At 54.0% G+C, this 23,979-nt stretch overlaps 9 protein-coding genes across 9 annotated transcripts; 4 read left to right on the forward strand and 5 right to left on the reverse strand.

Annotated features, from left to right (window-relative positions):
* Positions 1-3,768: 3,768 nt before the first annotated feature.
* On the reverse strand, positions 3,769-6,369 carry CORC01_04036 (uncharacterized protein; the record flags this gene model as incomplete). Its single annotated transcript, XM_022615684.1, has 4 exons — positions 3,769-4,908; positions 4,961-5,791; positions 5,851-6,204; positions 6,346-6,369. 4 exons carry the CDS (start codon positions 6,367-6,369, stop codon positions 3,769-3,771), a joined length of 2,349 nt encoding a protein of 782 aa, XP_022477861.1.
* A 636-nt stretch (positions 6,370-7,005) lies between these two features.
* On the forward strand, positions 7,006-7,566 carry CORC01_04037 (uncharacterized protein; the record flags this gene model as incomplete). Its single annotated transcript, XM_022615685.1, has 1 exon — positions 7,006-7,566. One exon carries the CDS (start codon positions 7,006-7,008, stop codon positions 7,564-7,566), a length of 561 nt encoding a protein of 186 aa, XP_022477862.1.
* A 376-nt stretch (positions 7,567-7,942) lies between these two features.
* Positions 7,943-8,704, reverse strand: CORC01_04038 (37S ribosomal protein Rsm25; the record flags this gene model as incomplete). The annotated part of the gene is made up of 2 exons (XM_022615686.1): positions 7,943-8,267; positions 8,331-8,704. The coding sequence occupies 2 exons, from the start codon at positions 8,702-8,704 to the stop codon at positions 7,943-7,945; spliced, it is 699 nt and encodes a 232-aa protein (XP_022477863.1).
* A 389-nt stretch (positions 8,705-9,093) lies between these two features.
* On the forward strand, positions 9,094-10,944 carry CORC01_04039 (pentatricopeptide repeat protein; the record flags this gene model as incomplete). The annotated part of the gene is made up of 1 exon (XM_022615687.1): positions 9,094-10,944. One exon carries the CDS (start codon positions 9,094-9,096, stop codon positions 10,942-10,944), a length of 1,851 nt encoding a protein of 616 aa, XP_022477864.1.
* A 347-nt stretch (positions 10,945-11,291) lies between these two features.
* Positions 11,292-11,595, reverse strand: CORC01_04040 (cytochrome-c oxidase chain VIIc; the record flags this gene model as incomplete). The annotated part of the gene is made up of 2 exons (XM_022615688.1): positions 11,292-11,320; positions 11,382-11,595. 2 exons carry the CDS (start codon positions 11,593-11,595, stop codon positions 11,292-11,294), a joined length of 243 nt encoding a protein of 80 aa, XP_022477865.1.
* Positions 11,596-12,265: 670 nt separating this feature from the next.
* Positions 12,266-15,665, forward strand: CORC01_04041 (DSHCT domain-containing protein; the record flags this gene model as incomplete). Its single annotated transcript, XM_022615689.1, has 2 exons — positions 12,266-15,432; positions 15,485-15,665. 2 exons carry the CDS (start codon positions 12,266-12,268, stop codon positions 15,663-15,665), a joined length of 3,348 nt encoding a protein of 1,115 aa, XP_022477866.1.
* Positions 15,666-16,231: 566 nt separating this feature from the next.
* On the reverse strand, positions 16,232-17,242 carry CORC01_04042 (uncharacterized protein; the record flags this gene model as incomplete). Its single annotated transcript, XM_022615690.1, has 1 exon — positions 16,232-17,242. The coding sequence occupies one exon, from the start codon at positions 17,240-17,242 to the stop codon at positions 16,232-16,234; it is 1,011 nt and encodes a 336-aa protein (XP_022477867.1).
* A 1,806-nt stretch (positions 17,243-19,048) lies between these two features.
* Positions 19,049-20,740, forward strand: CORC01_04043 (uncharacterized protein; the record flags this gene model as incomplete). The annotated part of the gene is made up of 1 exon (XM_022615691.1): positions 19,049-20,740. One exon carries the CDS (start codon positions 19,049-19,051, stop codon positions 20,738-20,740), a length of 1,692 nt encoding a protein of 563 aa, XP_022477868.1.
* Positions 20,741-20,996: 256 nt separating this feature from the next.
* Positions 20,997-23,429, reverse strand: CORC01_04044 (OPT family small oligopeptide transporter; the record flags this gene model as incomplete). The annotated part of the gene is made up of 3 exons (XM_022615692.1): positions 20,997-21,194; positions 21,268-22,529; positions 22,580-23,429. The coding sequence occupies 3 exons, from the start codon at positions 23,427-23,429 to the stop codon at positions 20,997-20,999; spliced, it is 2,310 nt and encodes a 769-aa protein (XP_022477869.1).
* Positions 23,430-23,979: the final 550 nt, after the last annotated feature.

Below are 23,979 nucleotides of genomic sequence, written 5' to 3' on the forward strand. Positions count from 1 at the left end.
ACGTCTACTAGACCAAAAACAAACAAGGTGCGACTCTGGGATGGCGACGCCGCGACACCCACTGGGCCACCGAGCCGAGCTGACTTTGTAAGCTTTGGGGCCACCGCAGGCCGTGGAAGCCAAGCTGGAAAGGCAGAAAGGCCGTTGTTTGGGAGTTCGGGTACGTACACAGAAACCTTGGGAAGGGCGAGGAAAAGGAGAGGTACAGACTGCCTGCCCTCGACTGCGATACGTACCTTTTCTAATCCCTTATTAGGCATACCTAAGGTAGGGTAAGGTTGGTAATACCGTATTCTTAGCACCCTTTTGCTGCGAAATGCGAGGCACGTCCCTCGACATCCCTTCAACTCTTATCCAGCAACTTGCCTGCTTGCACGACCGTCTTTCCCTCGGAGTTTAGTACCACAATTCCAGAGGGGAGCACAAAGCGTACTGAAGATGCCATCCACAGCAACATCATAACTCGCATCAACCTGGCAAGATGGATATCCGCTGGCGGCGCAACGAAGCAGCAACGAAGCATTGGCATCCTCACGCCCCATGCTAGGCCTGTGAGAGTATGCCACGATGGCTGGATGGGCAGTCTCGCACTGCTTTCAACAGCATAACAACTTGTGACAACAGCGACGGGACGCCAAGCGATCAGGAACCAGCCAACAGAGAGGGAAAGGAAAGCGCAGAGACCAGCAAAACGGCGGCAGAGAGCAAAAAACCCGCCGATGATCTGAGCGCTGACGAAGCCACAGATGATCTGCAACCCTCAGCCACGGGGCGACGGGGCGCACGACGAGGACGGTACCTAGGCAAAGGAAAAGGGAAGGCGGCGAGCACCGACTGATCTTTCTGCCGCCGCGTCACAGAGATGGCGTGACGGCGTGGTTGGGCCTCTCTATCTCAACTCAAAACTTGATATGATCGGTGATCTCCTCTTCCCGTCTTCCGCGAGTGGCGGTTTTTTTTGGCCCTTCAAACCCGGCTGACAGAGCGATGCGCGTTCGTCCACGCTACCTACTATTACGGCTGCTTCGCTACAACGCGAACCCCAAGGATCAACAGCCTATGGAGTAAGGCACAGTGCACTGGTTGGCAGACGCCGACTTTCCCCAGACTTTGCCAGTCACGAGTAAGAGTCGCATCTCAGAAACATGCCTGGTCCCGCTCGTAACAGTCCGTCGGTCGAGCTACATCAAACTGTGCTGTTGATGCATCGTACCAGTCTCCAACCACTCACGTGTCACTGGACCAGTGAGGGGGAAGAGTCGGGCAGGGATTCTCCAAATATCACTCTCCCATAAGCGCACTACCATGGGCGATCAGCGATCAACAGGCGCGTCGTGTGGTCGACGTCTACAGACTACGAGTACTGCATGGGTGTTGTCCAGCAGTGGTTGGCCCCTTCAGAGACAGGCGCCCTGCATCGCCTGCATCGCCTGCATCACCCCGGGTCAAGGCCGCTGTTCCACTTGCGTCCTGTCGTGCCATGTCATTGCTAGTGGGAAATGTCACGCGGACGCGGGGGGCAGAGTCGAGACGGCGTCAACCAGCCACACACGGACAGCCTCGTCTTGCGTCGATCGAGCGCCGACGACGTACGGAGGCTGGATGACTGATCTCCATGCCTGGCAGCATGACTCTTTCCCGCCTCAGTCGACCTGCAACCGCTGCAGAGGTGCGCCAGAGTTCGGTATGAGATGCTAGACTCTTAAATGATCATTCCAGGCCTGGCCCTGCCTCGTCTCTCACTGGACTCGCTTCAATTCCACACAAAACACATGGCATCTAGTGAATAGTATTAATGATGATTAATGATGCACAGTTATGGCAGGCACAAAGGGAGGCTCTGCTCTCGGCCCCTCGTGCTTCGTCGTCATTCCAGACCATGGCATCCTGTCACTGTCTACGTAGTGCCAGCCTGTTTGGTACGTCATTTGCCCTCAGAGGGACCGAGCAGGTCTTATGGTGCAAACATCCGCGGCTTCAGCAGAGTCTGTCAGGCTGCGTAAGCCGTACGGAATCCCACGCATGGGTCGGACGAGGTGGGCTTGGGGGTTTCTGTACCGAATTCCTGGTAACTACCTTGGCCTACGGCGAGGAAAGAAATGTAGGTACATTGGTGTACCTGAGCTGACGCAAAAGACGGAAAAAAGCAAACACTCCAACTCGAACCAACCCAGTTCCGTCTCAACCAGGCTTTCAACGTGACGGCATTACCTCACTCTTCGCCAAACATTTGAAGCCTTTGCCTGCCCTCCTGTACACTCGAGCCGCCTCCGTCACGGTTTCGGTGACGCTGGCTTGCCCTACCGAGCCTCAAATCAAGAAAAACTTTCGCACTCGGAAATACCGACACAACTGAACAACCCCCGCAAGCATCACACGAAAACGAACACGTTCACAATGTTTTCAGGCTACGGTATCCGTAACTTTATGGCGACTATAATGTATACAGGTGCACAATGAACTTTTTTCGCAATATAAAATTCTCTCTGCACTATATTTTATTTTTGGTCAAGGATAATAATACAACTAAAGCCGCTTCCACTCACCGAGCTAGGACCCTTGGTTGGCGCCGACAGGGCTCGCGGAGACCGGCCACATTCGCCTTTTTCGGCACCGAGCGGCGGATACCTGTCAGACTTTCTCAATGAAGGCTGACCAGGGATGATCCGTAACGATCTCGGTGTTAAGTCTGGTAACCTCGCGAACGGGCGGGCTTGCGTCCCACCGCAGGCGGAGACTACCCGCATTTCTCATCAACGTCTATCGGACTTTCTTGCTTCACTCTCAGTTGTCCACAATTTCGGGTCTCTGTCCTAGAAGGCCCAAAAAAGTTGAGATGCCGACAATGATCCTGGGCATCTTGCTTCCCACGGCCGACCGTAAACTAGTGGAACCCCTCTACGACCCTCGCCGCCTCGCGTGCACCGTCCGAGAAAATAAACCCCCATGCTTTCCCCCCCCCCTTCTCCCAAAGCCCACGATGCACGAAAACACGGTAGCGTTATGCAATCGCAACTCCGACGGCATGCAGGCGAGTCCAGCCATGCGATGAACGACGCGATGGCGTTGCCTCTGGCGTGTGCTAGCTCCCCCATCAAGCACACAAGCACACGACCTAGCTTGGAGCAGTATCAAAGTAAAATTCTAGCTTACGCCGTAGGCCCGTAGCGTCGGTCTACCTCGGAGGGTAGCCGAGTAAAAATCCGTCCGTCTCGGTCAGCCGTGTAAGCTCTGCTCAACGGCGCACCCGACTCGACCGAAAGTAAAAGCGCGTCGCACCACTAATGGGCGGGCTAGCGGTGCCAAACAGACAGCTGGACCACACCACTCGCAGAGGCTAACAAGTCACATTTCTCTAGAGACAGATGGAGAGAGAATAAGAGCGGGCGAAAAGAAAGGAGAGGGAAAAAAGAGCGTGGAACAGCGGCAGTGTGCAGTGATCGATAATCCCATTTCCAATCCCATCTCACCAAGCCCCTTAGGCCACCCCGACGGAGCGTGACACCGTTCGACGTATCAATGTCTATCTAATGACGAAGTTCCACTGTACCAATAACCAACCGAGAGACGCAGCAAAACCTTCTCTTCTGTTGTAAAAACTCCCTGTGGTCGCCCGGGCAATGCTCTACTATGTACCCCTATGCAGCCTTATACCCAAAGTCTGACAAACGCCGATAAACAATGCCAACCCAATGCTTCGTGTTACTCATTCCAAGTTTCTCTTCTTGATGTTTCTCCCTCCACACCTCCAAACGGGATCTACCGTCTCTAGCAAGCAGCGTTCCACATCTCATGTGCGAGTATCGCACCAATGACCGAAGCGCCATGTAATCCGGACGTCGGCGTCCGATCGCTCCAGATCTGGAGCGCAAAGTGACATGCCACCGCTAGCTCCGCTATCCCCAGCGACGTGTTGATGATGGACGCCCAGGTGGGCGTGTTCTCGTTGCGCATGTCCCTGATTGCGTCGCCGGTGAGGTGGATGGCAATGGTCATGCTTAGCAGCATGGCGCCAAGCATTACGTCCCGGCTGTACGGGTATGATGCAGACGTCGCGTGGAGCCACGCGCCGAGGAGGATCGCCAAGGTGAAAACGTCCAGTAGGCGGTTATTACGCAGACCGACCGTTCGTACCGAGGGTCCGGGGAGCGCAGGCTCGGCGTGCCTATTTCCTGTTTCCGTCGTTGTCGTCGTCTCTCCCTCGTCGTCGTCGTCGTCTAGGCTCAGCGTGAAACTCGAATTGAGTAGATCGGCCAGGGAGCTGCGTGGATCGCTGGGGTTCGATGCCGAGGGCGCGAAGAACGTGGGCTGCGCGAATGCCACCCTGCCCGCGTCGCCGTTCGCGTCTTCGCCCCGCGCTTGAGACGCATCCGTCCTGCCGGTTGAGAAGATGGATTTTTTCTCCACCGGTTTCGTCAACACTTTGGGACCGTTGCGAAGCTTCTGCGCCGGTGTTATCGGCGCGGGAGGAACCTTGTACCAGAACGGGCTCGAGTTCGGGCCTGGATCTGGTTGCCCAAATACCTGGTTCGGGGCCTTCGGAGGTCCAAAGTCGTTAAAGGCTCGGTGTTTGGACTGAGTCGGGGACCAGTCCATTTCCTCCGAATACTGGGGCTGTGGTAGCTTATGAGGAGTATTAATGCCAATGTTTCGGTTGCTCGATCGGTGCTGCAGTTCCCGCTGGAAGAGTGCTGGTGAAGCTGAGCCAACACTCGTTGGACTCGGAGGAATCCCGGGCCTCGGGCTGGACTCGGCCAGGATGTCGTCGAGGAGATTAGCCATGTTCTTGTTGTCATCCTCTCGAGCTTGCGCTTGTTGCGGTCTCGGTGGTGACGCAGCAGGTGTTCCGGTGTTTTGGAATAGTGGTGTCATGTCGACGTGTACAGATCGTTGGGCGAGTATGTATATCTACAACATGAAGTCAGCAGCATCTCAAAACACTGGGAGGAGCAGTGCTTACAGCCAACATCAATAGAGCCATCAGTCCATGAAGGCTCATCTGGGCGCTCCCTTCGGCCGATCGACCGCCTTTCAGTTCGGTCATTCTCATGGCCAGAAATCTCGTGAAGATGATGAGCCCCTGAAAGGTATACCAGTGCGACAGACCTAGGATATGGCGAGAGAAACCGCGGAAGACCTGGACAAATTTTGGATTCCACCAGATGCTCACAGCATTTGCCCATAGACTCCAGTATATCAACCTCTCAGGGTGAGGGAGAAGCAGTGTGAGAGCGAGCGACAGCCTTTGAGCCATTGTTGTTTCGGCATCGGGATCGCGCAGTGGTCCCTCGTTCTGGTCCACCGCAAAGACAACAGACAACGACGCGACATGCCACAGGTATTGACAAGAGATTCCCACAAACCAGAGCCACTTGCCCACCTTGGCCGCGATATCCAGCGACGTCAATTGTTTTGGAGCGACCCGGACCTTCCTGCTCCTATCCATCATGCGTCGCAAGTGGTCGGTCCGCGCCGTATAGCCAGCTTGATCCAACTGAGCTTGGACTTTGGGTTCGCATTGGGCGCAAATTTGGGGGTATCGCTGTTCGAGTCGGCGGCGAAATTTGTACATGTTCCTCTCGAGCTCGACATAGTCGGGGTGATCTGGGTCTTCGGGTAGGTATTGTGCCAGGGAGCTGGTGAACAAATGCTGGTTCTTGAGACATGTCGCACAGAAGATGCTCTGTGATGGGCTGCTAAAGTCGGGAGACTGAGATCGTGGTATCGCATACGTCGTCGCAGCAGGCGTCGAGGTTGTCTTGGCTACGGGAGGGTCGGTGATGTCTCCGCGCTGATGTGACTGTCAGATGCAACCGCGACTCGCGATGCGCCGTGGGTTTATTTATTTACCTCGTCCAAGTAGTTGGTTGCGTCGCATTTCAGGCACAGGAACTCTCGAATCAGGCCATCGTATCGCGTTGATGAGCGCTTCCCGCAGTAAAAGCAGGTAAGCAGCCTGCCGCTTCTCAAGTTCGCCATGGCGCTTTGAGGTTCAAGGCTCCTCGGGCCACACAGAGCATTTATGCAGGTTGACGATATGTCTTTGCTCGATATTGTTGTAGCCCGGAACTTTCTGGATTCTGCCGGGCGGTCTGGGCGTGTTCCTGGCAGAAAGCAGGGGAAGCCACAGGGGTCGTCAAGTCCCAGCAGGCACATGAGGTCATCCGCTTTTTCTGTCAGGAACCTCCTAGTGGGCTGCACTAACTGACGGTGCAAGGCGGAAGCTCACAGTCCAGCGCCCTCGACACAACACAGGGCAGCACAAAGCATGCAGGCGGTTCAATTGGACCCAATCACATCCCCACAATTTAGGTTCCTCAGCGACTTTGCCAGCTGTGCGTTAACATCCAGCGCTTGAAGATTGTCCATCTCATGAATTGAGGACCTTTGATTCCTCGGCGACAAGTGAGAATTGTTGTTTTCAACACAATCAAAACGCTGTTGATATTTCATTCAACCAAGAAATTGCTAAATAGGAGGGAAAGTAACATCATTGACTTACAGGAGGTCAGCTGTAAGTAATGGTTCGCCTACAGGGCGAAGAACAGCTGTTCACGAAGTACTGTTGACACTAATTGTTACAGACTCGAGCCACGCCGCAGCAGCATATTCGTAATGAGGCATGGCACTTGAGCACAGATATAAAGCAATCTGAAAGACGACGCCATGGCGGGTGCATCTACCTTGATCGGCATCCCATGTGCTTTCTGTATTCTCGGCCTTGCTCTTATTTTAAAGTCATCATGGAAGGCCTCATTCTCAACTCTGGCTCTAGGAGCTGTCTTGTTCATTGTCTTCGTCACGGTAATTTAGCGCTACATCTCTACTCTGCTAGAACCAGTCCGTAATGACATTCTTTAGGCTCGTCATCTCCAAGTCCAGCAGTCTCGTCTGAAGAGACCCATCCACTTGTCCGATGTTGCCGCAAAAGAGTCAACCAGCCTCGGCTTATTGAAGGGAGCATACTTCCTAATCGTATTGGGCTCAGGCGGCCACACCAAAGAAATGTTAGCCATGATGGAAATCAACTTTCCCAACGTTCCCAGCATGCATCGACGCTATCTCATCTCTAGCGGCGACTCAATGTCACTCAAACACTTGGATGCCTTTGAAGACGAGCTCAGAACTACCCACGGTGAAGAGCAGGCGGGAACCTTTGACAAGCACATCGTTGCGAGAGCCAGGAAGATTCACCAAAGCCTACTGACGACGCCCTTCACTGCCTTGATGTCGGTTGTCCAGATCTTCCCCTTGCTCTTATCCTCCCCTTTTAAAGGCGCGAGAAGCCGCCAACAGTTTCCAGACATCATCCTCACCAATGGTCCAGCTACCGGTTTCATCGTTGGATTGGTGGCCTATTTCCTCAAGGTGTTCTACGTCGTTCCGGAGGACGCCATGCAGGTCCTCTACATCGAGTCGTGGGCCAGAATCCGCACCTTGAGTCTGACCGGGAAACTGTTCCACTATACCGGGATTGCCGATATCTTGTTGGTTCAACATTATCAAGTGGCCAAGACATACGGTGTTACCAATGCGGGTTGCATGGTTGTAAAAAGGAAGAGATGACGGCGTATTTGAGTCAAGGATATAAAAACTGTTGTGGCGAGACGAGGTCAACAGTCATGTAGTAGAAGAGAATAGATCGCCGTAAATTATTCATCCAGGTCAGATAATGCATGCAATGATCTTGTACTAGCAGGTGTTCGTACCATTGCCACTAGTAATACTTCAATATACTAGCATTTTGAAGAAACCAAGTGACCCGTTGTAGCATTCTTGAGATGTGAACATCACGCCCATGACGACCACGGCAGTCGAGTCGACCGGTTACAACACAGGTACGGATGCTCCTTTATGTTCGCTGCCGTCGTTCGATGCTGGAACAGTGGTATTATACAGAATTTTGTAGTACATATACTTACAAGGCCCCGGACTTCTCCGCTCAAACCGCTGCTGGTTCCTCAGGGGTTTCCTCTGTTTCCTCACCGAAGGTGGCGTAGGTGGAACTGCGCTGCTGCTCGAGCGCGACAGCTTGGTGGCTGGCCCAGCCCTTCCAGACCTCGTATTCCTTGTCTTCCAGATCCTGTGCGATCTGCAATCTGTTCTTGCCAAAGTACGCTCCGACGTGTCTCGCCTCCTCCCTGGCAACGCGCTTCTCGATCTCCTCCTCTTGGCGCAATGCGTAAAACTCCTTTCTCGCAGTGTCGTAGGCCTTTGCTCGTGGAAGGGATCTGTTGCGCATGAGCCAAAGCTGCCGCTGAATGACGCTGTCTGCATGTTAGCTGGGGCTCCAAACTGGGGAGGGAGCTGGGCATTGGGGATGGCCTCACCATTCACCGGTCAAGGGCAGCCCAGGTTGACGGAGACCCCTGGACCAGTCGCATCTCTGATAATCCTTGCCATCTGATTCCAAAATCATTCTTGGGCGCGCCAACTCCCAAGGGTGGTCTTTGAAGAACGTCGTCCGTAAGGAGTCCTCCTCGTGCACTATCGGTTGAGGTTTAAAAATATTGCGCGGCTTACGGAGCTTGCGGTTGGATGTGCCCGTTACCGTGACCGGCCTTGTGAGGATTTCGGAAGGGGGAATGTCTCTCATGACCTGGAACCATGGTGGTTCTTGGAATTGATGTTTGGGGAGGATTCTGGTGGTAAGCTCCTGGCTCACGGTCTGGTAGATCCGCGCAGGCCTGATCTGTCGACCCATGTTGATCTAACAAGTTTATTAGGTTTTTAGTAATTCATGTCTTGGGAAATCTGGCACTTACTGTTGAGATCGAGACGGAGGTGGCACAGCGACTGTTCCTAACTGAACGTCTCCCCAGGAAGGTGCTGAGCTCCGTCGGTCGCGAACTGCATCTCAGAAATTTGGAGCGTCGGCCAATCCTAACGCCGGCACCGGCTTTTGCGGTCGGCCCCACTCTACCCATGCATTTCACCAGCGAAATAATATTCCTATCCCAATCATCCCGGAGCTTTTAGTAACGCAGCTGGCAGCTCACCAAATACCCAAACGCCAATTCCTTTTCCTACTCGCCAGCGAGCGCGTGCTCTTCGATGGAACGGTGATGCCCTGGCCGCAATGCTCGACAACCCATGAAAGTACTTAGCCGGATAGACGGGTCCGTATGCGGTGCCATTCTCTCGGCTCGACCCTGCGCAGCTCGAGCTGCAGTTTCTTCCCGGCCAGAGCTCCGAACCGAGAGACCTTCGAGGGCGCCGGCGTCCCAGCACCATAGGGGCCACGCGCGATGCACTCGCCCACCGGCTACTCAATGTCCTCGGACAGCCTCGTGGCTGCTGTCGACCTTTCTGCCGGCGCCCTTCTCTATCCGCCCCCGTGCCTCGACGTGCTCGACCTCGGCCACCCGCGGACGAACTCAATCATACAGCCAGGCCGCCGCCGCCGCCGCCGCCGCCGCCTCAGCTAGCCGAACGGATCAGGTCGTCCTGCGAAAGAACAAGGAGGTTCTACTCGGGTTCGTGGAGCACGAAGATGTTGGAACAGTCGAGGAACACTTGGAACTCGCCCGGGATCCATTTCTCAACAGATATGCTCAGCCGGAGCCTACTCAGCTCACGATATCGGAAAGGAAAGAGGACCAGCAGTATCCTTCATATTACGAAGCACTACGTGGCGACGAAGATATCGGACAGCTCGTCACCAAGCTTGGCACTGCTGTGAGCATCAAGATGAGATATCCACAAAGGGTTGATCTGGACTCCATACACGCTCTATACGCGGCGCTACCGGAACCTCGGATGATTCATATGCCGGCAAAGCTGCGCCATCGCTTGCTCAGGATATTTGGCACACCGGTGAAGAAGGAGACGCAGACGATGCTACGCTACTTCTCCCTCATCGGCGATGCAAAGGATTGCGGGATCGCTCTGCGACAGAGTGAATGGAACCATGCCTTGGCCCTGGCTAGCAGATACGTTGGTAGAGTCACGGACACCGAAGCCGAGGCCGCTCTCCAATTGTGGAAGGAGATGGAGAAGCTATCCGGGGTTAAGGGAAACTCTGTCACCTTCAACATCCTATTCGATGCAGCGTCCAAAGCTGGAAATTTCGCACTGGCCGAGATGCTTTACGAGGAGATGAAGAAGCGCGGATACAGCTTCAATCGCTTTCACCACGTCAGCCTCATTCACTTTTTTGGGCTCCGGGAAGACCCCGACGGCGTCCGGGCTGCATACAAGGAATTGGTGCAGGCTGGGGAGATGGTTGACACTGTGGTCCTCAACTGTGTCATCTCCAGTTTCCTGAGATGTGGAGACGAGGATGCGGCGCTGAAGGTTTACGGCTATATGAAAGACAGCTATTCCGCGGCTGCCAAGATACCGCCGATGGATCCCACGTTGGACAAGGCCGTCATTCAGATCCACTCCATGTTTGCACGTGTCAGCAAAAGGATACCAGAGCTTCAACCTAAGCTGCAAGAGCTTGCGCATGAGACCCCGGATATGCGAACGTACCGTATTCTCATCAAGCATTTCGCCATAACAAAGGGAAACCTCAGCAAGACTGCTCAGTTTCTGGACGAGATGCCACAGTTCGAAGTTCCGGTCCATGGCAGCATCTTCCTCGCCATATTCGAGGGATTCAGCAAGTACGGCGCATCTCCCTTTTCTCCTTGGACAGCTGAACGGCTGGAGAATGTCTTGCAGGCGCTATTCGAGGCGATTGACAATAAAGTCCAGGGTCTAAGACTCGATACCTGGCTCATGATATGGGCGCTTCGGGCCTTCATGAAATGTACAAATAACGAAAAGGTATTGGAGGTGTACGAAGATTTTAAGCAGAGGTGGGATCTTGCTCCGGACAGAGCGGACTTCATGGATCATTATCTTGCCAGACTCATGGACGGGAAAGATTCATACATCTTCCGACATATGTCCGGGCAGCAGAAGAAACACAAGGCGGTCAGGAAACGGCCTATGTAAAATAACTTATACAATAGACAAAGATACCAGTAATTTCAATTACCTGTCCATTCTTCCTCGTTGATGGCTTGTTTCACAGTCGGGGTGCCGTTCATCATCGGCATGTCAATTGGAATCTCTCATTTGTTCCAGTGCGAGTATACTCTGTAGCGTCGCGTAGCTCCCGTATTGCGATTCGCATCCTATCACGTAGAACGATATGGCGGCAGAGCATGATTTCGGTTCCCGTGCTGATCCATTGAGGACGAAAAGTCTCTATTTCTGCTTGTGTACACAGTCGTCCTCCGTTTCAACCAAATCCATGCTCTACAGTGGCGATCGACTCAAGAAAATACGTAATAGGTTGCTTAAACCTTGGGCTTGTAAGTTTGCCAAGCTGCGAAACTCGTCAGTACTCGATCTCGGCGAAGCCCGGAGCATAGGTAAAAAGCACGCACCAGCGATGCCGAAGGGGGCGAAGAAGCCGACGAAGGAGTAGGTCCAGAAGCCGACGCCAAAGAACTTGCCCTTGGGGTTGAAGGGAATGTTGGAGTAGGGACCCTCGGGGTAGTGGTAGGGCGAGGACATCTGGGCGCGGGTGGTCTGGAAGCCGCGGCGGGCGACCATGGAGGGAGTCTTGGGGACCGCGCGAGCGGCGGCACGGGCGAACATCTACAGAGACCGGGTCAGCGTCAATTGAACTCCTGGGAGTACTCAGGAGATTATCGTTACTTTGGCGGTGTGTTATGAGGCGATCGCGAAGCGCAATGGGGGTAAAGAGAGATGCGGTTGTGGTGTTGAAGTCATCCAAAAGAGTGGTCTGAGAGTGTGAGCCGGCTTAGCTCCAGAGATCTCCAAGTCTGTTCCCAGTTATGTAAGCACACGTGACTATGTCAAGCCACAGGTAGCAGCCAACGGTCCAGTCCCGCGACTGGGATTTCGAAGCTACCGAGGTGGGTGACCGCCTTCCGTGCCTGGATGACCCATCAACCGTCATGCATGCATTTTGGAATTTTTTTTCTGCCTCTTCCGTTGCTTGCCTGGCTCGACCCGCCAACTTTTTCGCCCGGGCACCTGTGAATTGCGACCGACGCACATTGTTGGGACCTTACAAAATTGAGGAGCTGCCTCTTGTCTCACACCGCAGAATCCAAGAGACGCATCGCTGCATTTGCAGTGTTCCGTCCCGTCTCTTTGTACTTTCAGTTTGCAAAGGCTGTAATTTTGTCCATTGCGATTGGACCGCCAACAAACCTTGAGTCCCTGACGCCATACATAAGACCAACAAGGCGCAGACACCCGACTTCGTAATTCAGCCCTTGACGGCAAACAATTGCCCACCATGGACGAGCTCTTCGATGTTTTCAACGCTCAACCCGACGCGCAAAGCGAGTCACACAGCGAGCCCGAACACGAGACCGAGGTCGTCGACCCTCCTCAGAAGTCGCGTAAGAAGGACAAGAAAAGCAAAAAGCGCAAAGCCGATGGCGGAATAAAAAATGGCGTCGCCGAACAGCCAGAGGACGACGACATGCCCGATGCCGACGAGACCTCCAAGGATGGCAAGGATGCAGAAGAAGCTGAGGACGCTGCCGCTTCGTCTGACGAACAACAGGAGCCCCATAAGGATAAGCGGAGGAAGAAGGAAGATGAGGCCCAGCCTGTCTTGACCGACACCTTCCAGACTGCCCAGTCCCGAGAGGTTGCCGGCGCGGCAGTCTTCACCCCGGCCCAGGACGAATCGCTTGTACTGTCCCACAACATCCAGCACCAAGTCGCTCTGCCACCTGATCTTGACTACGAATACGTCCCCCTCTCCGAGCATAAGCCACCCGCGGAGCCCGCGCGCCAGTACAGCTTCAAGCTCGATCCCTTCCAGGCCCTGTCTGTCGCTTCGATCGAGAGAGAGGAGAGTGTCTTGGTCTCTGCCCACACCTCTGCCGGAAAGACTGTCGTCGCCGAATATGCGATTGCGCAATGTCTGAAGCGCAACCAGAGGGTAATTTACACGAGTCCCATTAAAGCGCTCAGCAACCAGAAATACCGAGACTTCGAAGCGCTGTTTGGTGACGTCGGCCTGATGACTGGCGATGTCACGATCAACCCTACTGCGAGTTGTTTAGTCATGACGACCGAGATTTTGCGCTCCATGTTGTACCGTGGTTCTGAGATCATGCGCGAGGTTGCCTGGGTCGTCTTTGACGAAATTCATTACATGAGAGACAAGACCAGAGGTGTTGTTTGGGAAGAGACCATCATTCTTCTTCCTGATAAGGTCCGCTACGTGTTCCTGTCAGCTACCATTCCCAACGCCTTCCAGTTTGCCGAATGGATCGCCAAGATCCATCACCAGGCGTGTCACGTTGTCTACACCGATTTCCGTCCGACACCCCTTCAGAATTACTTCTTCCCTGCAGGCGGCAGTGGTATATTCTTGGTCGTCGATGAGAAGGGCGTATTCAGAGAAGGCAACTTCCAGAAGACCATGGCCCTTATTGAGGCGGGCAAGGGACAGGACCCCAACAACGCCAACGCGAGCTGGAAGGGCAAGGGTGCAAAGAAACAGACCCAGAAGGGTGGACAGGCGTCCGACATGAAGTCTGACATATCCAAAATTATTCGCATGATCATGCAGAAGAGCTTCCACCCTGTCATTGTCTTCAACTTCAGCAAAAAGGAGGTCGAGAACCTGGCTTTGCAGATCTCCCACTTCCAGTTCAATAACGACTCCGAGCAGGCCATGGTTAAGACCGTGTTTAACAACGCCATTCAGAGCTTATCTGAGGCTGACCGAGAGCTTCCTCAGATTCAGAACCTGCTCCCTCTGTTGCAAAAGGGCATTGGTGTGCATCACTCTGGTCTTCTTCCTATTTTGAAGGAGACTATTGAGATTCTTTTCCAAGAGTCGCTCATAAAGGTGCTTGTCGCAACCGAGACCTTCTCCATCGGTCTGAACATGCCTGCCAAGACCGTCGTCTTCACTCAGACGAACAAGTGGGATGGAGTTCAACGGAGACCTCTCACTCCGTCCGAGTACATCCAGATGTCTGGTCGTGCTGGTCGTAGAGGTCTGGATACGCGTGGTATTGTCATCATGATGATCGACGACAAGATGGAGCCTGACACTGCCCGCGGCATGGTCGTGGGTGAGCAGGACCGTCTTAACTCCGCCTTCTACCTTGGCTACAACATGATTCTCAACCTGTTGAGAATCGAAGCCATCTCTCCTGAATTCATGCTTGAGCGTTGCTTCCATCAGTTCCAGACAGGTGCTAGCGTACCAGCGTTGGAACGGGACTTGGTCGCTCTCCAGCAAGAGAGGGACAGCATGTCCATCGCTGATGAGGCTACCGTCAAAGACTACTACAACCTTCGCAACCAGCTGGAGCAGTACACCAGCGACATGCGTGCTGTCATCCAGCACCCAGAGCACTGCACCGACTTCATGCAGCCTGGCCGTTTGGTTCGTATTCATGACCCCAAGAAGACCAACAATACCATTGGTGGCACCGACTTCGGCTGGGGTGTCGTGGCGAACCTGATCCGTCGTGATCGTAACCGCAAGCCTGGCGAGCCCGAGTACCCTCCTCAGGAGTCCTGCCTCATTGATGTCATGATGGTCGTGGACCAGAAGAGCGCACCCATCGCCGAAGGCTCCAGACATTTGACCTCGGATCTGCCATCAGGTCTGGTTCCCTACTCGAATCCTGAACAGCCGGACAATGGAGCTCGCTTCGAGATTATCCCTTGCCTGTTGACTTGCGTCAAGACAATCAGTCAGATTAGAGTCTTCATGCCAAAGGACTGTAAGTCCCAGTCTGCCCTCAACGAAGTCGGAAACTCCCTTCGCGAGGTTCACAGACGCTTCCCAGACGGACTGCCCATCTTGGACCCCGTCGAGAACATGGGCATCACCGACGAGTCTTTCAGAGCTTTAATGAGGAAGATTGAGATGTTGGAGGCGCGTCTTCTTACCAACCCACTTCACGGATCGCCGCTGCTGCCAGAGCTGTACCTCCAGTATCGCGCGAAGGAAAAGCTCGGCGAACAAATCAAGTCCAAGAAGAAGGAGATTGCGAGACTCCACAGCATTGCCCAGATGGATGAGCTCAAGGCGCGCAAGCGTGTCCTACGCCGTCTTGGCTTCCTCAACGAATCGGAGGTTGTCGAGCTCAAGGCTCGTGTCGCTTGCGAGATCTCGTCGACCGAGGGTCACGAACTTGTTCTTGCCGAGCTTCTGTTTGATCGCTTCTTCAACGAGCTCTCACCTGAGCTCATTGCCGCGACGCTCAGTTGTTTCGTCTTGGACGAGAAGCTTGAGACAGCGCAGCTGCGTGAGGAATTGGCCAAGCCCTATCGGGAAGTACAGGCCAAGGCGAAACAGGTTGCCAAGGTCAGCCGGGAGAGCAAGCTTGAACTCAATGAGGAGGAGTACCTGGCTGGCTTCAAGTGGCAGTTGATGGAGACTGTCTACTCATGGGCACAAGGCAAACCGTTTGCAGATATCTGGTACGTTACCCCCCCAAGCACTCGTTGGATTTGATCCACTGACACGTTACAGCAAAATGACAAATGCCTACGAGGGCTCACTTATCCGCCTCTTCCGTCGCCTGGAAGAGCTCCTGCGCCAGATGGGCCAGGGCGCCAAGGTCATGGGCAGCGACGAGCTCACCCAGAAGTTCGAGGACAGTCTCGCCAAGATTCGCCGTGACATCGTTGCGGCCCAGAGTTTGTACCTGTAAAACTCAAAAAAGGTTTGTCTCAAGACTTTGGCCACCTCTTTTTTACTGGCAGTCGCCGAATAGCCCTCCCGCCTCCCCCTTTCCAGCCCGTTGTACTTTTGTTTTTTTAGGTAGCCCCAGGGACATCATGGCGTTTGCAGGTTATTCGAGGTTTTATACCATGCATGTAGAATCTTTGTGTGTGCGGATTCGGAGTGGCGGCTCTCAAAAAGTCGCTTTCTCCATGGCCACCAATGAAGCAGATAATGGCCCTTTTTGTGTTTTCGCTGTCTCTATCTATGTGATTCATGCTGCGCTCCCCCGGTCTTCCCTTCCTGATGCTTGGTATAATAAAGTGGAAGAAACCATCACCTGAAATCAATGAGCATCCATCTCTCAACGCCCAAACCCCTAGTAAGAAAATGCGCAATCATACTACTGATTGCCCGAGAAAGCCACGGTGACGCCCATGTATAATACAGCATAATGTGACACCCGTCGCAAAGCATTCATGCAAGCTGCCCGAAGGCATAACCCCTCCCCATACCCAGGTCCACAAGAACGTTGTAAGCCAACATGGCCTCGCTCTATCGATCGCCCGAGAAGGCTCTGATGACGCCAATAATGATGCTCAAGGTAACACCGAACCCAATGAAATCATGCCACCGGCCAGAGAGCATATTTTCCTCCCTCGACAGCCAGCCCAGGCACCCCAATGGCCAAAAGAAGCCGACAATCAGACCCTCGATAAGGACGTCTAGTATGCCGCTCATGACGCCAAATGCATCATCCCCACCGCCGCCGCCGCCGTTCCCGTCGGCTCCGTCCGCCCCCGCCCCCGACCCACCGCTTGGTAATGCGCCGCCGGCATTGGTATCTATCCAAGTGTCCTCGAGCGAGCGCATCGTGTCCGGGCTGGGCATCGTGTCGGGCGTGTACTGGGTCGCGCGGATCTCGCGGAACTGGAGGCGCAGCTGGTTTACCTCGGCCGCCGTAAAGCCTGCGTTGAGTAACCTGTCGAAGCCCCTCGGCGTCGGACGTTGCTGGTGGTGATGGTGGTGGCTGCTTTGGGTGCCATAGGAACCGCCGCCTTGCTGGCCGTGGCCCTGTCCATCCCCTAGTCCGGAGGAAGGCGCGGTCGCTCCGCCCCGCTCCGAAGGCGCGCGTAGAGCTGCCTCGGCTTCGACGGCGAGTTCCTCGTCAGTGAGACTGTCGCCGATGCTGCAGTTCACGTAGACCCTCTGCGGCGGCGCCGTCTCGTGTGCGTTCGCCTTGCCTTTCCCCTTTGGATCATCGAAACCGGCGCCGGGCGTCGACGGCGTTGTCGGATTTGAGGAGGACGGGTAGTGTTGTGGTGGAGGCGGCAGGGGGCGGAGGACGGCGCTGAGGGCGGAGGCGTCGGGGAGGATCTTGCCCTGGTGAATGAAGCGGAGGCGGCGCTGGGAATCAGGTTGGGCGAGGCGGCCGCGGATGAGGTGTTTGAGGGCGGCGACTGTTGTTTGCGAGGGGGAGGGGATGTCGAGGTCGAGGTCTGGGAGGGAGGTTGTGAAGCGGATGCGGAGGAGGAGGGGAGGGGTCCATGGGCGCGGGGTTGTCATGTTGGCGGCATTGTTTTGAGAGGACTGTGGAGTGGTAAGTCGGGCGAGCTAAAGGGGGTTTTGTGAATTTTATATTTGGTTTGAATTTGTGTTTTGGGGAGCTGTAGCTTGGAGCTTGTCGGACGAGAGACCCTGAATTGGAGCTGGGGTGACATTCTCGATGACACTTATCGTTATCGCACACTGTTTACAACATATCAGACTAGGCATCCTCTTATGCATCTAAAGGGTCACAGGCTGGCCAAATCACCCTGTGTCGGAAAAAACAGGTTAAAAGCAACTAACTGCCCGAGACTTCACTTCACATGGTTTTATATCTGGCTTCCGGTCTACATGGCTATTTTCCTTCTATTGAATTTTAAGCCAGTGAATAAATAGACATCCTGTTATTCGTTCATCGCTGGCTTTTTCTATTGCCTCTTGGACCATTTCCGCATCCAGGTGTAAGTCAGCACCGACTTGGACATGGAGAATACGGCTGGCTGCATTAAACCCCTGCTATTACTTGCGCACCCGCGCTCAAGACCCCGCACCTCCGAGAATCTGAACCTTGCACAAAGAAAAAAATATAAAAAAGAATTGCGGTGTTGCCAACCTCAAAACGTTCCACCTTTAATCAGTCACATAGACAAAAGATATGATCAGTGGGAGGCTTGAACTCCCGGCCTTGGCATTACACAACATTTCAGGTGAAATATTAGTACCACGCTCTGACCAACTGAGCTAACCGACCTATGCTGATTAGTACGATATCTGGCGGCATTGCTCACTGTATTTCGTGGGTGGAGCTGTGAGTCATGCTCAAGCCCGCGATGGCACCTTGGGATCTCCACAACCCCTCCTTGAAGAGCTACAGAAGGCCCTGACACGCACTACATTAACCAAGTCCCTGAGACCTGATACTAAAGGGCTACTACGGGATACAGTTTAGATATACCGCCTAGGCCGTCCTTTTTTGACCTCTCCGAAAGTCACCCCGCTCTGAGACGCTTTGTCGCAGATTGCTCTAAACTCAGTGCCACTGTCAGAAGTCAGCATTATCCCTGAGAGCAATTGGTATCGGGCGACGCTGCTCATGATACAGTTGCGGAGCAGACATCCCGAAGAGAACTTGCAGTCGATAAGCCATCAAAACAACGGGGACACAGTTTCTTTTCGCCATTTTTACTAGTACTCACTTTCAATCACACAGATCATCACCACTTCTCACCGGTTCTGATCTCCTTTCATTACTTTCGACCATGGTTTGGCAAGGGTTTATTACACATATCTATCTCATAACGAGTCGGACAATAGCAGTCTAGTTGAGCTACGTTGCTTCGAGATAAGGTAGGGCAACAGCTCAACTTTAATCTTTTGGCTTTGGTCTGAGGTGAGTAGTAAAACATCAAGTCACCTCAAGATTGGCAGTTCCCAGAATTTGAGGACCCAATGCTTTCCCATCTGGGTGTTTCTCCCTACCCTGAACCTTCGATTAACAACTCAGCCATCCCGGTGAACTCTATCTCAAAGCCCAAGTGTTGACGATGATTAAAAAGTCGGAGCCAGGCTCCATATCGGCGTTTAGTCAGCCGACGAATTGCTCCATCACTCGGACAACTGCGCCCCCTCACAACCCCGGCCTCCCCATCCGTCTCCCCGGAATCCTCTCCTGAAGTTCCGTGTCACGCCCCATCGTCAAATCCACAATTCAATCCCATCAGCGCCAAAGCAATCGACCCCTTGCTGCGGTCTTCATTAGCCCAATATCCGACCTTTCGAGCGAGGCCTTACCACAACTCGCTCGCAAATCTCTAGTAAAAGAAAATGCCGCGCAGGAGAGACCCGTCCAAGCAAGTATCTCGACGAAGCCACCGCGGCTGCCACCGCTGCCGTCTCCACAAGATCCGATGCGATGAGGTCAAACCTCACTGCGGGCCGTGTACCTCCCGTGGCTACGCCGACTGCATCTACGCCCGAATCCTCAAATGGGAGACGGACTATGTCGGCCGCGCCTTTGGGAGGGCCGGGGTGTGGTCGAAATCTGGGATTGCTGGCAATAACAAGAATAAATCCGCGACAACGCTTTCGACCCTGGACAACTACTCGAGTCTACCTACCTACGTCCACTCTTTTGGCTTCCTGAACTTTTTTATCGCCGATTTTGAGAGGGAAGAGTCTTCAACGTTCTCCAGCGATGACAGCTCCACGGATGATCGCAAATCGGCAGCTCTTACACTGAGAAAGAAGTTGGACTCCATCAAACGGCCGGTAAAGTACGTTCAACTTGACAGCCAGGCCGAATCGCACTTGCTATCTTATTACCTTGATCGAATTTGTCCCATGACAGTCCCGTGCGCCAAAAGCGAATCTCCCTTTTCCGCCCTCGTCTTCCCCTTTGCCGTCTCCTCCGCCTCGCCGGCCCTCATGCACGCCTTACTAGGCCTCGCCGCATCGCACAGAGCGAGGTCAGATTACACTTATCAGCCGGTAGCTCTAAGTTATTCGGCCAAGGTCATCCGATCGCTGCGCCTGACCCTCGAAAACAAGTCGTCCATCGACATTGCGGCCAACTCGGAAATCCTCGTCCTGATAATGCTGCTATGCCAGCTGGAAATCATTGCAGAATGCAACAAGCGCTGGGTCACGCATCTGCGAGGGGCCCGAGACCTCATCAGGTTCAGACGACGAGGCATGACTTCGGACGCCGCTAAGATGGCGGCGCGGCAGCAGAGCCCCTGGCAGCGAATCATCAAGTTCACCGAGCGGTACTTTGCGTTTCACGACGTCATGGGACGAACCGCCTGCGGCGAGGAGCCCATCTTTGGCAATGACTTTTGGTCCGCGCAGGAGGACGAGCGGCTCGACCTCTGGATGGGCTGCTCGCCGCACCTCGTCAGCATCATTGGCGAGATTACGGAGCTCAGCTTCAAGTATCACCATACGTCGTCCGCGACGGCGGAGGACTGCTGGCAGGATCTCGAGCGCCAGCGTACGAGGTTGACATTTCTGCTTCAGCAGCCGCATCTGAAGAGCGACAGCGAAGACAAAATCATCAAGAATACCGTCGAGCTGAAGCGGCTGACGGTGGAGCTATATCTTCACTCTGCCCTCGACGACTCCACTCCCGCAACACCAGTGATCCGGCAGAATGTGAAGAAGATCTTGCGCCTCGTCGCGATGCTGCTTAAGGCAGGTGTAAAAGCTGGGCTCACGTGGCCACTCTTCATGGCTGCTTGTCAGCTCGATCCCACAGAGGAGCTCGAATGGGCCGAGGTCGACGCTGACGACGAATCGACACCACGCTACGCACGGCCGCTTGTTCTTTATGCACTCGATCGGTTGGCAGATTCACTCTCAAACGTCACCCGGACGCGTTCTGTCATCGAAAAAGTCTGGAAGCAACGAGAGGCGGCATCATTCCTGTCTTTGGATCACCAACTTTCCCCCAGTCCCAAGGCGTTTAATGATTGGGCTCGATTCGTTGCGCCACTCTGTCACAACATTAGCCTTGCTTGACCTACATAATTCAGGCGCCAACGCGTCTCCAAAGATGAATGCAAGTCTTGATGGCCTTGTGCGAAGCCAAGAACCCAGTTTCTGTGATGTGTTGTGCTTACGTGTAGCGGCGACATGCGAGTGTTATGACGCAATGTGTTAATTAGTCGTATTAAGTGTGTCTTCTTGGGGTTCACTACTGGAAACCATGGTTTATCAGTGCCATGAAAGTACAGGAAATTCTTTGACTGATGATGGACAACAGAACAAGACGTGGCTAAGACCAGGTTGTAGGGCCAAAAGTGCCATTAAGCGGAATAGCTTTCAAGGGAATGCCTTGGCCGTCGATTGTCGACTGTTGAATGTTATTACCCCACCAACTGAGCTGGACACCGGGGAAAACCAGAGCAAAGAAGATTACGATGGCAGAAATCGCTAGGCCAGAGTCGAGAGCCGCCGATAGGACGTAGTTGTACTGTCATTACCATGTCAGTATAAGGACCGCCCAATCTTGGGAGGCGAGCCATTGTGTCAGTAGAGGTACATACCTTTGCCCACCATTGCGGGAATTTGCCTTTGAGCCACTTGTTGAAGATGAAGGAGACCACAAACGCCGAAGTGTAGTTGAGCCCGGTGGCAGGAGGCACGTTGCCCGTCCCGGCGAAGAAGAGGGGCCAGTGAAGGTATCTTAGGAACTTATTGTCTGGAAATCTTCTCTTGAGAAAGAATGTCATTACAGGCAGCAGTGCACCAATCCAGAACAGGTGCAGCAGGCCAGAGTAAATCTTGCCGACGCTGTATAGCCGAGCGGGGCCGATGGCACCCCAGATGATGCTCGAGGAGAAGTTGACTCGTCCTTGCGGACATGTGTAGCCGTTGGGCTGGCTTTCGTGGCAGATGTCCTTGACGTGGTTCAGCATCCACAGGAGAACGGCGTTCTGCGTAAGAGAGCCGATGATGCAGGCGGTCAGCTGGGCTACGAACAGCGTTCGCCGGGGTATCTTCATGTAGAGGCCGAGCTTCATGTCCGAGGAGAAGATCATGGCTTGACTGAGCCCCGTGTAGGCGTAGAACTTGAAGATGAGCATGACGATGGGCTTCCCTGGAATGGCGTATCCTGAGATGATTTCGCCAAGGACGGTGAGAACATTGCTGTTGAGGTTTGCGACGGCGTAGACACTGCCAGTCGGGATCAAGTAGATCAAGGCCAAACCGAAAGCTAAGAAAACGCCCCAGACTGGCATTTGGGTCTTGTAGACCTCTTGCACGATGATGGTCAATGCCAGGACAACGGCGGTCATGATGCCGTACCACCACCATGGCGTGTCCGGGTATCTCTCGATCATGCGAGTATGGACGTCCTTTTTCCGACTTGGGTTGAATGCACCGACGATGTCTCTGTAATAGTTGATGAAGATGTAGGTCGGCACGCAGGTCATGGTTGCAAAAGATGTGCCGTAGCTGAGCGCAAACGTTACTGGCATGAAGAGAGGGCTGTATTTCTCATACTCTTCCACGATGAAGTTGCCGTTTTTGCCCACTATGCGAGTAACGTTGTAGATCTTGCCGGTGTTATCGTAAGTATCTGCCCCCGAGAATGGGAGGAACGCGGTATACCACGTGTTGGTATAGTACAGAATGGGTGTTGCGAGGGCGAAGAGAATGACCCATCCGGCAAAGACGTTTGCTTGGGCCCAAAACGGAACAACCAGAGGAGATCCGTTGTAAGCGATCTGAGACCAGTCGAAGGTGACAGGTAGGTAGGCCAAGCCCGTCGACATGCCGAATAGGTTGTTGACCACCACGTTGTCTGCTCTTGTCAGTGGATCGGAACCATCATCAACTCCACATGGGACTTACTTGGCGCGGCCCAGCACACAAAGGCAAATGTGCTCAGACCGGTGAAGAGATACCCGGGTAGCCAATACCAAAGAAAGCCGCCGGCAAAGATATATAGGAAGAACCGATATCTCGTGATCCTCCAGCCGTCCGCGATGGGGTTCGCCCGACCATGAAGCGTCTGAAACAGCGCCGCGTTGGCCAGCGTCGAGGGCCAGATCATATGAGGAGGCTCTACGATGAAGCGGTACGCCAACCCAGCCATACCAAGCCCGAATAGCTGCATCGACAGGCCGAGCAAGAATTGATACGCGACAGGTGTGTCGAGTCCATAGAACGCCGACGCCTTTTGCGCCTGGATGATATCGGTGGCCCACGACGGCCCGAAAGACAAGTTGGACATGATGGTGATGACCGCGTGCTCCTTGATATTGAAGTAGTGGTCCGGGTTGATCACCAAGTCCCAGCGACCAAAGACGCGCACCTTTTTCACCGGCAGGATACGGGCTACGGCGCAGCCGACGGGGTAGGCGATGAGCTGTGCCACCAGAGACGAGATGGTGACGCCAGGATAGCGCATCGAGAAGAACTGGTTGATACCGGTGCCGATCATGGTGAAGAGGACCCCGAGAACCCACATGCGGAGCGTGTTGACGGGTACGGTCGGATCGTCCGTGTTAGGCACGTTGGCGCGGACTTCGGGGTACGGCGAGTTGTCGGATTCGATGTCAAAATGCTCCTCGATCTCGTCAATGGCGTAGGTCATCGCCTTGTCCAGGTCGTCGACATCGCGGTCGCGAGATTCCACATCGGGTTGCAGCTGCGGCCCCTCCGCCGCCAATTTACCGTGCTGGTCTGTCGCGTCAGACATGATGACCGGAGGTGAGTCCGAAAAGTGTTGATGTGAACGAATGGCGATTTGAGCTGGTCTGAACTTTACTACTGATGCGGAACGGTGACTTTAGGCCTGTAGTTATATATTACCGTTGCCGTTGAGCCGAGATGCAAGTCTCACATGGGCGAACTACCAGGTATCGGCCTTCAGGAATATGAATCCTCCATCACAAGCTGTCTTTCTCGACCTGGTCTCCAGACCCCGCAGTCGAGATAGGCGTGGCGCGGGCGTTTCTCCATGATACGCTGGCTATTGAAATTTAGAAGTGACCGGGGAAGAACACTGTGGAAGGTCCAAGCTATCTGGCCTGAGCTACCGCGACTTCACCCGCGGCCCGTTTACGTGTACAGCCATTGTCGTTGTGAAGAGATGGTGAAATGCGCCAGTAATGTGGAGCTGTGAAAGCTTGTTGGCGTGTCCAGGGTTCCGACGTTACATCTCCGAGGCCGGTGAGGAGAGACGAGGTGGAGGGGAAGGTCCAAGCCGGCATAGATCCCTGAAATTGACTGGTTAGATGCGTGCTTTA

The sequence above is a fragment of the Colletotrichum orchidophilum genome (assembly GCF_001831195.1).
Source record: "Colletotrichum orchidophilum strain IMI 309357 chromosome Unknown Scaffold_25.1, whole genome shotgun sequence".
Lineage (NCBI taxonomy): Eukaryota > Fungi > Ascomycota > Sordariomycetes > Glomerellales > Glomerellaceae > Colletotrichum > Colletotrichum orchidophilum.